This window comes from Alosa alosa, chromosome 6, assembly GCF_017589495.1.
Source record: "Alosa alosa isolate M-15738 ecotype Scorff River chromosome 6, AALO_Geno_1.1, whole genome shotgun sequence".
NCBI classification, from domain to species: Eukaryota; Metazoa; Chordata; class Actinopteri; order Clupeiformes; family Clupeidae; genus Alosa; species Alosa alosa.
Window position 1 is genome coordinate 17,025,246 of NC_063194.1, and position 14,876 is coordinate 17,040,121.

A 14,876-nucleotide genomic window follows, 5' to 3' on the forward strand; every position below is an offset into this window, starting at 1 on the left:
TCTGCACCCTCAGCCTCTACCCTCTGCAGTCTCAGACTCGCTGCCTACTCACACTGACCAGCCTCTAGTCACTGCATTCTCTGCTCTACCCTCCACCTTCAGCCTCTACTCTCTGCACCTCAGCCTCTACTCTCTGCACCTCAGCCTCTACTCTCTGCACCTCAGCCTCTACTCTCTGCACCTCAGCCTCTACTCCTCTGCAGTCTCAGACTCTACTCTCTGCACCTCAGCCTCTACTCTCTGCACCTCAGCCTCTACTCTCTGCACCCTCAGCCTCTACTCTCTGCACCCTCAGCCTCTACCCTCCACCTTCAGCCTCTACTCTCTGCACCTCAGCCTCTACTCTCTGCACCTCAGCCTCTACCCTCCTTCTGTCTCACCTATGTGTGTGTGTGTCTGTGTGTGTGTGTGTTTTGCAGAAGCAGGAGGGACTGCTCAGTGTGTCTGTGAACTGTCTAAGGTCACTAATGGGTTTCCTGCATAAGAGATGCCCCTCCACAGGTAATGAAGAATCAGTTTGTGTGTGTGTTGGGGGGGAGTACTGTATTGGCCACATGCATAATAGATCCCTTTTATATCTATTCACACAGTTAATGCAACAGCAGCGTTTGAAACAACCTGTGTGCTACTTTCTAAAATAATTTTTGCCTTTCAAATTAAACCACCAGAAAAAACACTTTTACTGATAAAACCCAAAGTAAAATGTAGATTTAAATGTTTATTAAACATTACCGTTGCCCTGTTATTGGTCATCTCTCTCTTAGAGGACTATTTGGGCATCTTAGACTTCAGAGCTCAAGCCATTTTCTGTCCTTTTTGTTAATTTGTATATTGTATGCTAGCAATAAACAATAATGCCAAGCAGACAGTACAACTTTTTCGATTTCAGATAACTCCAGGTCAGAGTGTCAATGTGTGATGTAAGGGATAATGGACGACACGGTGGTCTGTTCACAAAAATGAATGCACGGTCGAGGTTTTAAAACGGCCCCGACGTGATGCGGAGGGCCGTTTAAACCTCGTAAGTGTATTCATTTCTGTGAACAGACCCTGTGGAGTCCATTATCCTGCTTATTCCACTGTTGCCACTTGCGTTGTGTTTATTTCCTGTTACAATTTAAACGTTTTAATCGCTAAAACTGTCTTGTTTGTAAAATTAATTTCTTCCGACACATATCAACTAACTTCTCAACTTGCAGGACAAACTGCTGTTACTAGTTCTAAATGGATGGTTGCTACGGCCAAAGGCCAGTCGTTAGTTCTATCTCTCCCGTTGTCAAGCGGGCGTATCCCAAGATTCTGATGAACTTTAGCTTTGAATTGAAATTTTACTTAGCCTGCTGTCATCCATCTAGCTAAAAGCCACCTCCTTCATATGCTACAATGTTGCCATGTTCTGAACGTCTGCATTTTACAGCTCGGATGCAACGTGACAGTTCATTTAAACTTCATTTAAACGAGTTCGGCGAACTAATATACAAGTGTGATACGGCCAAAAAAATGGATCTTCTTCATAGGTGTGCAAATAACATACAATTAATGGTCGTTCTAAATTACGTAGGAAAATAGGAAATTCAACCAAGCAGTGGAATAATGTATCATAAAGTGATTGTATCATAAACCAGTGAGACAGGCTGATCTGAGAGTGACACCAATGAGGCAGACTAAAGGCTGAGTTAAATTGATGATACATGGGTCAACTTTTCAGGTTAACATAACCAGTTCCATTTATTGTAATTGGATGATCATGACAATTTGCCTACTGGTGATTAAAGAAAATAAATTGTTGCCCATTATCCATGGGATCATGCCAGAACCACAACAATGAGAAACAACTGCACAGCAATATTGCTCAAAAAGTTGCCCCGTGTATCATCAGCTTTATGTACAATGTATAGCCCTGCTGATACTGTGGGCCACATTGGCTGATCATAGCCTGGGCCAAAGTTGCAGGGCTGATGGTATAAACAAGGCTAATGTTTGGATTCTTGTATCTTCCAAATGGTGTCTACCATTTGGATATCAAATTGTGTTACTGTGCTAAAACAAATCACCTGAAAAGTTTAGTTCGTTTTTAGTCCATTTTGGATTTAACCTGTGAAGGGTTCCTTATAGTTTTGTATATACTGTAAGCCGTGGTGTTGGTGGACTGATGTGTGTGTGTCTGTGTGTGCATGAGTATTTATGGAGATGTGTGAGCCTGGTTGCCTCTGTGTGCCCCCCCTCCCAGCACTGCATGTGTGTCTGTGTGTGTATGAGTATTTATGGAGATGTGTGAGCCTGATTGCCTCTGTATGTGTGTGTGTGTGTGCGTGTGCCCCCACCTCTCAGCACTGCATGTGTGTCTGTGTGTGAATGAGTATTTATGGAGATGTGTGAGCCTGATTGCTTCTGTGTGTGTGTCTGTGTGTGTGTGTGTGTGTGTGTGTGTGTGTGTGTGTGTGTGTGTGTGTGTGTCCCCCCCTCTCAGTGCTGAATGTGTGTCTGTGTGTGAATGAGTATTTATGGAGATGTGTGAGCCTGATTGCTTCTGTGTGTGCGTGTGCCCCCCCCCCCAGCACTGCATGTGTGTCTGTGTGTGTATGAGTATTTATGGAGATGTGTGTGATTGCTTCTGTGATTGTGTGTGTGCAGTGCATTGCATGTGTGTCTGTGTGTGTATGAGTATTTATGGAGATGTGTGAGCCTGATTGCTTCTGTGTGTGCGTGTGTGTGTGCACGTGTGCCCCCCCGCACTGCATGTGTGTCTGTGTGTGTATGAGTATTTATGGAGATGTGTGAGCCCCCCTCCCAGCACTGCATCTGCATGTGTGTCTGTGTGTGTATGAGTATTTATGGACATGTGTGAGCCTGGTTGCCCCTGTGTGTCCCTCCTCCCCCAGCACTGCATGTGGCCTCTCAGCCCTGGGGACGCTTCCTGCTCTACTCGCTGCTGAACTCGGGGGAGAGTCTGCTGCAGCACCCAGCCATACTGGCCCTGCTCACACTGGTGAGATGACCGGTCCCAGACCACACACACACACGCGCCCGCCAACACCCCTCACACAGGTCAGAGCTACATGGTGAAATGTTAAATGAGTGATACTCAAGTGATGGAGTTTACTGTATGCACATCCTCAGATTACAGCGTGCACACGCAAACACATAATTCCATTCCCTTGTATATATGCAATACACTCTGCCTTTAAACCTCTGTCAGACACAGACTCCCACTACACACCACACTACACACACACATACACGTGCAATACATTCTACATGATATAACATAAAAAGCTCTTTTTTAACTGTAGACAACCATCCTGTAAACTTCTCACCACAGCCCCAAATACGTCTGGAAAGATGAAATAACCTAACTAAATCAGTACATTACAAGAGATCTTCTGCCAGGCTTTGAAGTCATCAACAACTGTCAGCCTCTCAAACAGCATGAACAGCTCTGATCTTAGATCTCTTGAGTCTTTTGATCTTCGGGCAGAACCAGAATGTTGTCTGTATTGTGTGTGTGTATATGTGAGAGAGAGAGAAAAGAGAGAGTGATGTGCTTTTGTGTTCTGAATAGACATATCTCTGGAGGGGTTCATCTTTTAGTGCAGGGCGATATGTAGCAAAAAAAGGTGTTTGGAACATTTCATATAGATTTTCGCAAAAAGTATGTTTTTTCACTTCTTCAGACCCTATAGTTTGCAAAACTACCTGTTTCCAATTTTTTCCTGGACTGCACAGGTCCAAAATCCAAGATGGCGGATATATCACCAAAAATTGCAAATAATCGCCTTTTTAAACATTTTAAATGGATATATGTTAGGTATTATCATTATATACATACATTTTCTAATAAAATGGAATGACTTAGGTAATAAATATGACCATGGGTGACATGAGATGATGATTATCAACCAGTGATTGGTGTAACCACCATTATGCTATTTATTGGCATACCCGGAAAAACACATTGACTGATTAAAAGTTTCCTTCACATAACCTAATAATCATTTGAATTAAAGTATTGTTCTGCACTCACCACAATAGATTAGAATAGATTAGATTCAACTTCATTGTCATTGCAGAGTACAAGTATGAAGACAATGAAATGTGGTTTGCGTCTAACCAGAAGTGCAAAAAAAAATAAAAGTGCAATGTGATATACAAAGTATAGACAGGTGGTGCATAGACAGGTCAAGAAATGTAGTGCAGTGTAGACAGTAGAATACAGTTGATTTATATAAGGTAGAGAGGTTTAGAGTAATATAAATATGTGCAGTGTATGTTAGCAGTTACTTTATGAGAGCAGAATAAATATGGCTATGTAATGGGAACAATGTATAAACAACATACATTGGGGGTCTGCCTCCTTGTTGTCCCTGTCAAGATTGCTATGGTCGTGGACACCTCAACAGGCACAGGCAAGGAGGCATTGGAGGGGGTGGCTTTGTAGGTTGGTTGTCAACCAGGATGCAGAGCTAGAGTTCAGCTGCAGGAAAGCTTCCTCTGAACCTGCTGTGCGCCTTATGCAAGCATCACTTGCCCTGGATGGCCTTAATGGAGGGGAGTGAGGAACCAGTGATGCGTTGGGCAGTTTTCACCACCCTCTGCAATGCTTTTCGGTCGTGGGCAGAGCAGTTGCCATACCAAACTGTGACACAGTTGGTAAGGATACGCTTGATGGTGCAGGGGTAGAAGTTCACCATGATCTGAGGCGGTGGACCTTCTTTAGCCTCCTCAGATAGAAAGCTTCCTGAAGTCCACAATGAGCTCTTTGGTCTTCAATAATTCTGTTAACAGGACTTGCAGGAAATTGTGGGAACATATAAATTTGTTGATTATATGCAAGCCTAATGCTGCCCACTAACAGCTAAGTCTGCCTTCATCCATGAATTGTGACTGGTTTCAGAAACAGCATCATCTGAACAATCTACAGAGAGTAGCTCAGTGCAATTAACACACACATTGGATAGCATCTTAATAGATGGCATGGCTGTTGTGCAGGAGATGGTTGTCAGGAAAAGTGACATAAACTGTTGCTAAGATCTGGCAGAATGCATCTTTGAAAATGTTGAAAGTGAGGCACGAGGCTACAATGACATATAGGCTACTTATTATTTAACAACTATACCATCACAAACTCCATGAAAGACAGGACGAGACAGGTCGATACAATGGGAAAAAGCTCATGATAAGGGATACAAAATACAAGACTACACCAATCAAAGACTTTAAAGCTTTCTGGGATCGAAGGAAACCAAAACCAACCTCGTCCTCTACCTTGCTCATAAAGCTGTTGAACTATGTAAACTGCCAGTCACACACACAAAGGTGGCAGTAGCAGTAAGTCATTTTGGCAAAACCCCACATATCTACACGTCACACAGATGTCTTGGTGCTTGCCCTTCGCAGGGTACCAGACATCAAAAAGACAGTCTCATTATCATGGGCACTGGAGAACGTCAACAAAAGATACATCTCAGCCTAGAAATCTTGACGCACCCTAGCAGCAGCAAATGTAATTTCTAGCCAGGGTAGTCTAGCAACTCTCCGTTGGCTTGTGAGGTGGAAAAAACCAAACTTCGGTCCAGCCAATCACATCGTTATATAGAGTCGGTGGACCTATCGGGTATCCTATTGTATCCTGTCAGGAAATTGAAAGACAACCGTTTGTCCCGCCATTTACTGTTTATCCCGTGGGAAAGGAAAGGTTTCTGTTTCAAGTCAAACAAGTCATGATGATGTCATTAACACACTTTATAGGCTTGTAGTAGGTCCTCATCCATCTCCAGACGTGTTAGCTGGATGTGAGAAATTTGTGTGTCAGCTCCTCAAAACATGGTTTTCAAACAGCTAAAGCCCTTAAGTGAAACTCGGGAACTAGGGAAATCCCATCCCTATGATTGTCCTACCATCGTCTATTGCTGTCCCCATGCTCGGATTCCAGCCCGCGCAGCCTAGAGACCCACTACTTGCCCGATGACAACTCCTAATCCCTATGGACAATTCATCCCCTACACTGGACTATTTGAACTTAACACTAAATAGGATTCATGCATTATCATACTGGTTATGTAACCATCTAACCACTTTGTAACATATACCTCAGGTGGCTCTAAATACCATGTTCTATTCTCTGTATATAGACCTTACTGTCCTGTAACTGACCCCAGGCAGATGGGTCAGGCCCTTGAGTCGTGGATCTGCTTAGGGTTTCATCCGATATGTTTCTCAATTCTTTGAGTTTTTTCCTCGCCCCTGTTACTCATTGGCTCTGTCTGAATGTTTAACACTCTGTAAAAGCCATGAGACATGGGTAATGTTTTGGCAGCTCTATAAGTGAAATTAAGTTGAAATTGAAATTCTGAGAGCACACAGGCAAGCAAATGTTTGGGCACAAGATACAGTGCCTGCTCCAAAGATTCTTGACTCACTATCACTGGGATGGAGGCAAATTGTTGATGGGCAATGGGCTCCTGTTCTGTCAAAACTTCCACCAGCACCACAGGCTGTTGTGGAGCTTGTGAAGTGCTGTTGTCTTGCCAGCCAATGCAGTAGAAGGTGTTCTTGCAAGAGTAACAACTTACCATTCACACAACTTTGCAGGCTCTGAGGAGATGTACACCAATATTAAAAAGACAGTGACAGTGGTGAGGATAAATACTTGAGTGACAATGTTTTGTTGAACTCTTCAATAATGAAACAAAATGCAGATTTTTTAAATGTTTTTCTATTTTTCCCATTTTTCTCCAAATTTCTTGGCAAATGATGCAATACATCTTTTTGTAAATAGTCTGTATCTCTTGTCTACCTTATTATTGTTTACCAAACAAATTGACCACTTTAAGCCTTTTATTATTTTTCTGCATATATTGTCCACCATCTTGAATTTTGGAACTGAAAATGAAGAAAAAAATTGGAAACAGGTTGTTTTGTATTCAATGGGGTCCTAGCAAGTAAAAAATCACCAGTTGCAAAAATCTATATGAACCGTTCCTAAAATTGCACGATTCCCCATACTATTTGTGTTAATTTGTTTCTCTGTGTGTGTGTGTGTGTGTGTGTGTGTAGCTGCTCCAGGCTGGTAGCGGGGTGGTGCAGTGGGACCCGGAGCTGGAGCAGGTGCTGAGTGCGGTGGAGAGGACAGGAGTGGACAAGCTCAGGCCCAGTGCTGCTCACACCCTCAAGGAGCTGCTCACACAGGTAGCCCAGAGCAAGCACACACTCAGCACAACTCATCAACACACACACAAACACACCCACACACATGCGCAACACACACAACATACAAATTCAAAACAAATCACACACACACACACACACACACACACACACACACACACACACACACACACACACACAATGCTTGTTCACCGTCACCAGCATTTACTCAAGACTCAGATCTGGCATTTACCAGCTTTGAAAATTCATAAAGAGGCACAAATGGGTTGTTCTTCTGTAAATGGGTGTTTGTGTGTGTGTGTGTGTGTGTGTGTGTGTGTGTGTGTGTGTGTGTGTGTGTGCTTATAAGCCTGACCCGCTGACATTCACAAGATGTCCCAGGTGAGGTGACTGGCAGGGCTTATTGTGAGCAGCCTTTGGCAGAGACACAAGCCTGCTGGGACTCCATCCACTCTGTCAGGACTGATGTCTCCATCTGACAAAAGCCATGACCCTCTTTCTCTTTCTATCCCTATCTCTCCTCCTCCCTTCCCTTCCTCTCTCTCTCCCCTCTCTCTATCTCTCCCCCTATCTTCCCTTCTTCTCCCTCTCTCCCCTCCTAGGCCTTTCCATTGTTCTGTCTGTTTTCTGTGCTTCTTTCTCTGCCACCATCTGTCTCACTGCCTCTCTGTGTTTTGTCAGGTCCAGCACTCGACCTCACTTACACCCCCGTCTGAGCAGCACACTCTCAGGGCCACCGCTCTGCTTGAGTCACTAGATCGCCTTCCCAGCCCAGAACCAGCCCAGAACAGCGTTCTGTATCCTTGATTTGTTTATGGACACACAGAGCCCTGCACACACACACACACACACACACACACACACACACACACACACACACACACACACACACAAAGCAGTCTCCTCACCAAAGTATTTCCTCTTTGTCATTTGATACCATTTTGTGTTTGATCTTCCTTTGTTGCTTCAGAGTGCTGACGTAACATGCATTAAGATCATTATTGCTCCTGTGCAAGCCGAATGGTGTTCTCTGTAGCATCTCAGAACCATCTCATTGCAAAAATATGTATTTGTTTTATATTTCCTTAACTCCTGCGCCCCCGTCCCACCCTCTCCCCTCTTTTCCACCTACTGTTTTTTTTTCTGTCTGTCTTCTAGACGTCAGGGGGAGCTGTCTTACTGTTCATTAGATGTCACAGTAAACACAGGGTGCTACAGGGAGTTGACAAGAAGTACTAATGTTTAGCTTATTGTATTCTCATTTATGTATTTATGAATTAATGACTTTTTTTTTTTTTTCAATGTCTCTTCCTTAACTACTTTATCTGAATAAAACAAAGTTTGGTCACGGATGAGTTTGATAACAAATCTGCTTTTAAATTAAAAGTGAATGTTTAAAAGAGGTGCTGGATTTTCTCTTGCTTTTGGGTGTCATAAATTAACCTCCCCCATCCACTCAATGCTAGTGATTGCTGACTGTGCTCGCTATTCATCAGTGTTCGTTGGAGGAGAGTGATTTTCGGCGTACCAATAATCAGCCTTGTGTGTCTTTCAAAATCTTCCGTACGGAAACCAAATCGTGCCTGCTTGCATGACTTGTTAGCTAGCTGCCTGTCAGTCGCCCAGTTCCTGCCAGTGTGTGTGATCGTGGCGATGCAGGAGTGGAGGAGGGAACGGGTGTTGTATGTAAATGATTGTATCGATCACCCAAGGATTTCAGATGACATACTCACCTAATGACATCCGTTCAACTAACATTTCCACGTTACAACGTTGCGAGCACTAGCTACGTTAATCTGTCGAATTGAAAGTCATCACTCATCTGTTTCCCTCATAAGGTGAGTAAGCGAGGATCGAGTTTGTGAAATCGACTGCTGGACTGCCACAGCTGGACGCTACATGATTGTGCTTAATAACTAGCTCTTAAGTTCTACTGACAATGACATACGGCTTCTGTTTGACGCTGGCGTGCACCTAATGAAAGATTAATCCCTGTTGTTGCTGCGGATAGCTATGTTAAAAAGAATTGTGCGAGTCGCACGGTGTTGGCCAATGCAGTCTAAGCTCATGTTGAATATCTTTTATTGCGTGTAGCCTACGTTGGATTTGTTGACAGAAGTGCCTCACTAAAGATGTAGTGTAAAATTCCTCACGTCTGTCCATATGAACAAACAACCGTTAAGTGCATGGTATTTTACACATTCCATGTATTCAGCTATACCATTTGTGAGTGAACAGAACATGCTGTCATGCAAGATTGTGAGCTGAAAGATGGTTTCTGTGGAAGACGCAGAGGTGACAGGCACTGGTCGTTTTCCAGCTAACCAGAGCCCAACCAAGACTGGGTGGTGCACGAATCTACAGTTACACATTGGGTAGCTTTTAAATACTTGTACCCTATTCCGGAAATGCTTGGATGGGCTAATTTCCTCACTCCGCAAAATGCACCAAACAATCTACTGGATGATAAATCTAAAGACATATTGTAACCTACTCTTAATTAATTGTGCTTGCTATTCTACGTAGTTGTGTTCTTTGCAGTGGCAGTCAAGGAGAGGATTGCCACTTTAAATTATGGCTATGTGTAATTAAGAATCATATGGCTACAGAATACTAATGACCATTGATATCAGGGTAGAGCCTCAGCGCGGGTTCTGCTTGTGATGCTGAACTATAGTGTTTATATTTCTTAAGATTGGCTGATTTTCATTCCATCCATTGGAAGAAGGGAAATGCATTATTTTCTTATTTTAAAAATTTAGGCTACAACATTATTTTTACGCTTGTGGAGGCAACATGTTAAATGTCCAGTCGGGCCAGCAGTCCCACGACAGGCTCGCTTGCTATGTCACCTGTTAGAGGTGGGTAACCGTGGTCTCACACTCGGCCGCTGGCACAGGCGCACTCTCCTCTCATCTGTTTCAACTGTATGTTGTCGAACTGACACTGAGGGAAATGAAAAATTACAGAAAATCTGTTTCTCCCTTCCCTAATGCCCAGCACCCCCCCAACCCCTCTGCTCAGACCCTTTTTTATATGTTCCTCACAAGCTCTCTCCAAATGATTCAGTCCCCAATTGCATAGTCTGTATTTTATTATTATTAATATTTACCTACCCTCTCTCATCTCTAATATGGCAGCATGCAGGGTGGCAGTTTGGAATTGCTTGGTTTCCCCCTCCTCTTTTGATTTTGTTCTCGCATAATATTTTCCTCAAAAACTCACAGCCATAAAATATTAATCAGTCTTGCTGCCTATTTCGGAACATCTGCTGTCCCCACACTCCTGAGTCAGATCGAACAGTGAAGAGGCAAAGCCAAGTACAAGTCCTGAAAGAGACTGATGACACTCTTCTCTGAGTGGGAAAGACAGCAGCGAAGGAGAGCGCAGACAGCAAGGAAGTGGATGAGAGAGTGTGAAAAGAGAGTACATCAGCTTATTTGATGCCTCAGCCACCACCTCCCCAGGTTTCCTTTTTCTTTTAGATCAGTCTTGCACACATCACTGAGTCCATGGTGTAGAGAGGAACTTGAAAAGGCTTTTATGTAGCATGAGGACGACTGTGGAACGGGTTGTGTTCTACAGCTTGTTAGTTTGATTGCCTTCAGTACTGCTCCCTGCGAGTGTACCCTCTTAAACTGACAAGCTCAAAAAGTAGGGCACCAACCTGCAGGTCCAGCATGTAGGTCACGTTTAATTTTTTTCCCCCCTAGAATGTTAAATGCTGAAATAATTAATGGTCTGTGGTCAAAACCTTGACCTCCCTCAATCTGTCTTTCTCTCTCTTCCTGTGTTTGTGTGTGTGTGCCTTTGAGACAGACAGACTGCCCTCTCCCGGCCATGCTTGCTGTGTGTGCCCTGCTGCTGGTGGTCGCTCCTGTCTACTCATCAGCAGACTCAGACACGCACAGACCCAGACATGACACTAACCTGGAGATCTGTATCCTTCATCAGCACCACATGCATGTGTGTGCCTCAAAGAGAGCCTGTCATGTGACTGGATGTGTGTTTCTGTGTAGAGTTGATGTCTGTTGTGTAGAATTCTAGCACGCATTCTACACACACATTCTAGCACAAGTGTGCACCAATTAGCTTTTCTCATGAATATATAATAATAATAACGTTTGTGTGTATACGTGTGTGTGTGTGTATGAGTGTCTATGCTGATTGTCTCGCTTTTGTAGTCTTTGGCCTTAGCTTCCCTGCTCTAAGATAAGAGGCTGTTTGAAACTAAGAGAAAAGACCAGCTAAATGCACTGAAGAATCTTGTGGAGCTCAATGACATCAACCAGCAATACAAGATCATTGACATTATGCTGAAGGGCCTGTTCAAGGTGCATCCTGCTCTTTCTCTTCTCATTCTCTGAGTCATTTAGAAGCTTCTCAATTATAATTGAGGAGCCTGGATGACTGGGCATTTTCTGCTACTCTGTGCCACTTTTGTGGACCTGTCTTCATGTAATAGCCTCTCTTTTTAATGACTCACACATTTAGGGTATATGTAGATAAATTCTCTCATCTCTTTGGCCACTGGGCTTATTTTAGTTTACTGCAGTGCTCTTCATGTGTCCCTCCCTTTCAAGGTCAACCCAAGGTATTCAACTCTCTGTGTGGATTTGCATTGTCAGCAGCACTGAACCTGTGTGTGTGTGCGTGTGTGCGCGCATGTTCTGTTGGTGTGCAGGTCTTGGAGGACTCTCGGGCCGTCCTTGTGGCAGCCAACTTGCAGCCAAATGACCCTTTCCCCCTGGACGACAAAATCAAAGAGGGTCAGTGTGTTTTTTTTTATTTTCTTCCTGACGGTATCACTTCATGCTACTTTCCTGGTCTTTGTTCTTTTCCACTGACTTTTTATTGTTAGGGCTTTACCCTCGCTGTTTGACTTGTGCGTCCCAGTCTCTCTCTCTCTCTCTCTCTCTCTCTCTCTCTCTCTTTCTCTCTCTTTCTCTCTCTCTCTCTCTCTCTCTCTCTCTCTCTCTCTCTTTGTGTTTCTCTCTCTTTTGCTTTCTCACCTTCTCATCCTCTCCTCCTTTGTTGTCCTCATTTCCGCCATCTAATGTGTTTTGTTCAGTGGCAGCTCTGCTTGATCTCATGTTCACTCCTCTTCTCTCTGCCCTGATCTCTCCTCTCTGACATATTCTTCCCTTATTCTTTCACACACAAACACATAACTTTTCTTCTTTTTTCCTCCCCCTCTCCCCCTCTCCCCCTCGGTCCCTCTCTCTCCCCCTTTCTCCCCACAGCATACTCCCACGTGGTGGAGAACACTGCGTTTTTCGGGGACGTGGCACTGCGCTTCCCACGAATCGTCCACCACTACTATGACCGCAACTCTGACTGGGGCAGTCTCCTTCGCTGGGGCCTGAGCTTCTGCAACCTGACGGGGGTCTTCACTGGAGGGGCGCACCAGCACGTCCTCACACTGGTGAGAGATGCAGTGGTGGGGAAGGGGAAGGCAGGCAAACGGAGACTATGCAGGAAGTGTTCAGGTTTTGGGGCTCATAGTGGGGACTCATTCAAATGTATTTATGCAGAGTTGGTAGCAGGTTTTGTGAAGGATATATCGGGTCAATGACATGTTTGTTGTTGTTGCTTCTTCTCTGAAAGTTCTCCCTGGTTCCTCTTCGGCTTTCTCCTTTTCCTGATTTAATCTCTCTCTTTCTCTTTCTTTCTTTTTTCTTTCTTTCTCTCTCTCTCTCTCTGGCAGATGTCACAGGAGCTGGGAATAACAGAGAAGTCCCCAGACTTCACCAACCCCTACCGCACAGAGAGGGATGATGTGAGTTGAATACACACAATGAATTCTTTATCTTTCTTTCCCTTTCTCACTCTCCTCTTTGTCTTTCTTTCCCTTTCTCAATCTCTTCTTTTCACTGCCACACATACTTAGATTTCTAATTCTGTTCAAGTAACTTCAGCTTTATAAAACCATCCACCTACAGCATATAGGTTTTGGTGTCAGAAATGTTCTGTGTAATTCAAAAGATAGTGACACAATACGGAGCTGCAATATTTCATAATTTTCTATGCTTGAATCAAGTCAGGAAAAAGCCTTTACAGAATGTGTTGCTGTATAGAGAAAAACTGTCCTTTGATAGCAAAGTTAAAATAACATTATCACTTGTAACATATTTTACCAGCAAAAATGACAGGTGTGTTGACTTCGGGATCTCACATGTCTTGCCCCTTATGCTACAGATGCTGCACACAGCAGAGGCCTTCCAGAAAGTTCTGAGGGAGGAGGAGAAGAGGAGGAGGAAGGAGGAGAAGAGGAAAGAGATTAGGAAAGGCCCCCGGATCTCTCGCTCGCGCACAGAACTCTAGCTTCTCAGCTCTGAGAGAGAAAGAGAGAGAGAGAATGAGAGAAAAAGGATGAGAGAAAGAGAATGAGAATAAGAGAGGAAAATGTTATAGCAATGCAAAAAGAATAGCTCCCATCCCACACATGGTACCAGGCTCCAGGGCACAGTGCAGAGTTTTGAGAGGCTGCAGAGTAAGACCAAGACTGTGCCTCAGGCACAGACAGGTAGAGAACTGTACCCGGGGCTCCATCATCGTCTTGGTTCTCAAGGCTCTGCGCCTTTGTGGGTTTTCATCACAGCCAGCTTTTGTATAATTTCCTTCACCGACTTACTTATTTAATTACTGTTGCCTGCCTATGCCTTTACACCGAAACACACTTGAGGATCAGCAAGGTGTCATGTTGGGATGCTGTAATCAGAGTGTGGAGTGTGTAGTTCAAACATTTGTAATCAACTGGCTGCTATAAAGACCTGTATACACAGAAGTCCTGGAGGAGGCCTGAAAAAGGAGTCAACATGCCCAGGAGGCATTTCGTCACACACAGTCTTCTGTAAGGGATGAGTACAGGATGGCTGCTTTCAGTTGTATAAATAGATGAATATATTTGAGGGTCAGGTACTGTATGTCTAAATAATGTGTTGAGGTGTGGGAGATCACAGGACTATTAAATAAATTTCATTACCTCATTTTTCCATAACTCAAATTTCCAGATTGTCCAGATTTACGATAATACCTTTTTTTTTTCTTTAACATCTCTGAGGGAAATTAATGTTCAATTTAAAAAAAGAAAATGTGAAGATATTTTAGCCTTTCACACCCAGGGATATGTACACAATGTTTTATTTAACATTCAGAGTTTGTTACTCTGTTTTTCTACCATTGTTGTTGGTAATAAGTATGTTGCCCTCCTGTTAGTTAAAGTACCATATTTTAATTTCCCATTCATTTGATATAGAATATTGGTAGTCGTTGGATGTAGAGATACAGTTTGCTCAGAAAAATTCAGGACCAGTTTGATATTTTGATGTTTTTTGTATCTGTTTTCTGCTGCCATTAGCAAAATAAAGGCATTTTGCCAGCCAGGTTCAAAACAATTCAAGGGACTAAAAATGTTTTTGGAACTGCAACTACACAAACCCTGAGAGGCTTCCTGTTTTCAAACCACAGAAATATGAACTTTTAGTTAACCAGAACATTATCAAATTGATCAGTTATACACTCTAAGAGTCCTAATGTAATGATAGGTAAAGTCTAACTAAAGCAAATTTAGTAACAAGACAAAACCTAGTTAAGAACAAAATTATTCATACCCCTAGCAAATATTGATTCATTGATTATTTTCTCTGTATCAATATGTTTATTCTGACTGAAAATTACACTACATATGGCAAAGGGTTGTAAGACAA

General features: G+C 43.3%; 2 protein-coding genes across 2 annotated transcripts in view; both read left to right on the forward strand.

Moving 5' to 3' along the window:
- Positions 1–8,519, forward strand: part of LOC125295675 (meiosis inhibitor protein 1) — a 48,390-nt gene extending 39,871 nt beyond the window's left edge. Inside the window, exons 27-31 of the mRNA XM_048245026.1 lie at positions 420–501; positions 2,883–2,989; positions 7,057–7,188; positions 7,849–7,964; positions 8,326–8,519. Of these exons, the coding sequence (XP_048100983.1) occupies positions 420–501; positions 2,883–2,989; positions 7,057–7,188; positions 7,849–7,964; positions 8,326–8,413 (525 nt within the window). The 3' untranslated portion in view covers positions 8,414–8,519. The remainder of the gene's footprint in view (positions 1–419; positions 502–2,882; positions 2,990–7,056; positions 7,189–7,848; positions 7,965–8,325) is intronic.
- A 205-nt stretch (positions 8,520–8,724) lies between these two features.
- On the forward strand, positions 8,725–14,564 carry LOC125296260 (coiled-coil domain-containing protein 134-like). The gene is made up of 7 exons (XM_048246063.1): positions 8,725–9,005; positions 10,987–11,107; positions 11,380–11,501; positions 11,852–11,936; positions 12,411–12,592; positions 12,875–12,946; positions 13,366–14,564. The coding sequence occupies exons 2-7, from the start codon at positions 11,008–11,010 to the stop codon at positions 13,489–13,491; spliced, it is 687 nt and encodes a 228-aa protein (XP_048102020.1). The 5' UTR covers positions 8,725–9,005; positions 10,987–11,007; the 3' UTR covers positions 13,492–14,564.
- The last annotated feature ends 312 nt before the right edge of the window (positions 14,565–14,876 follow it).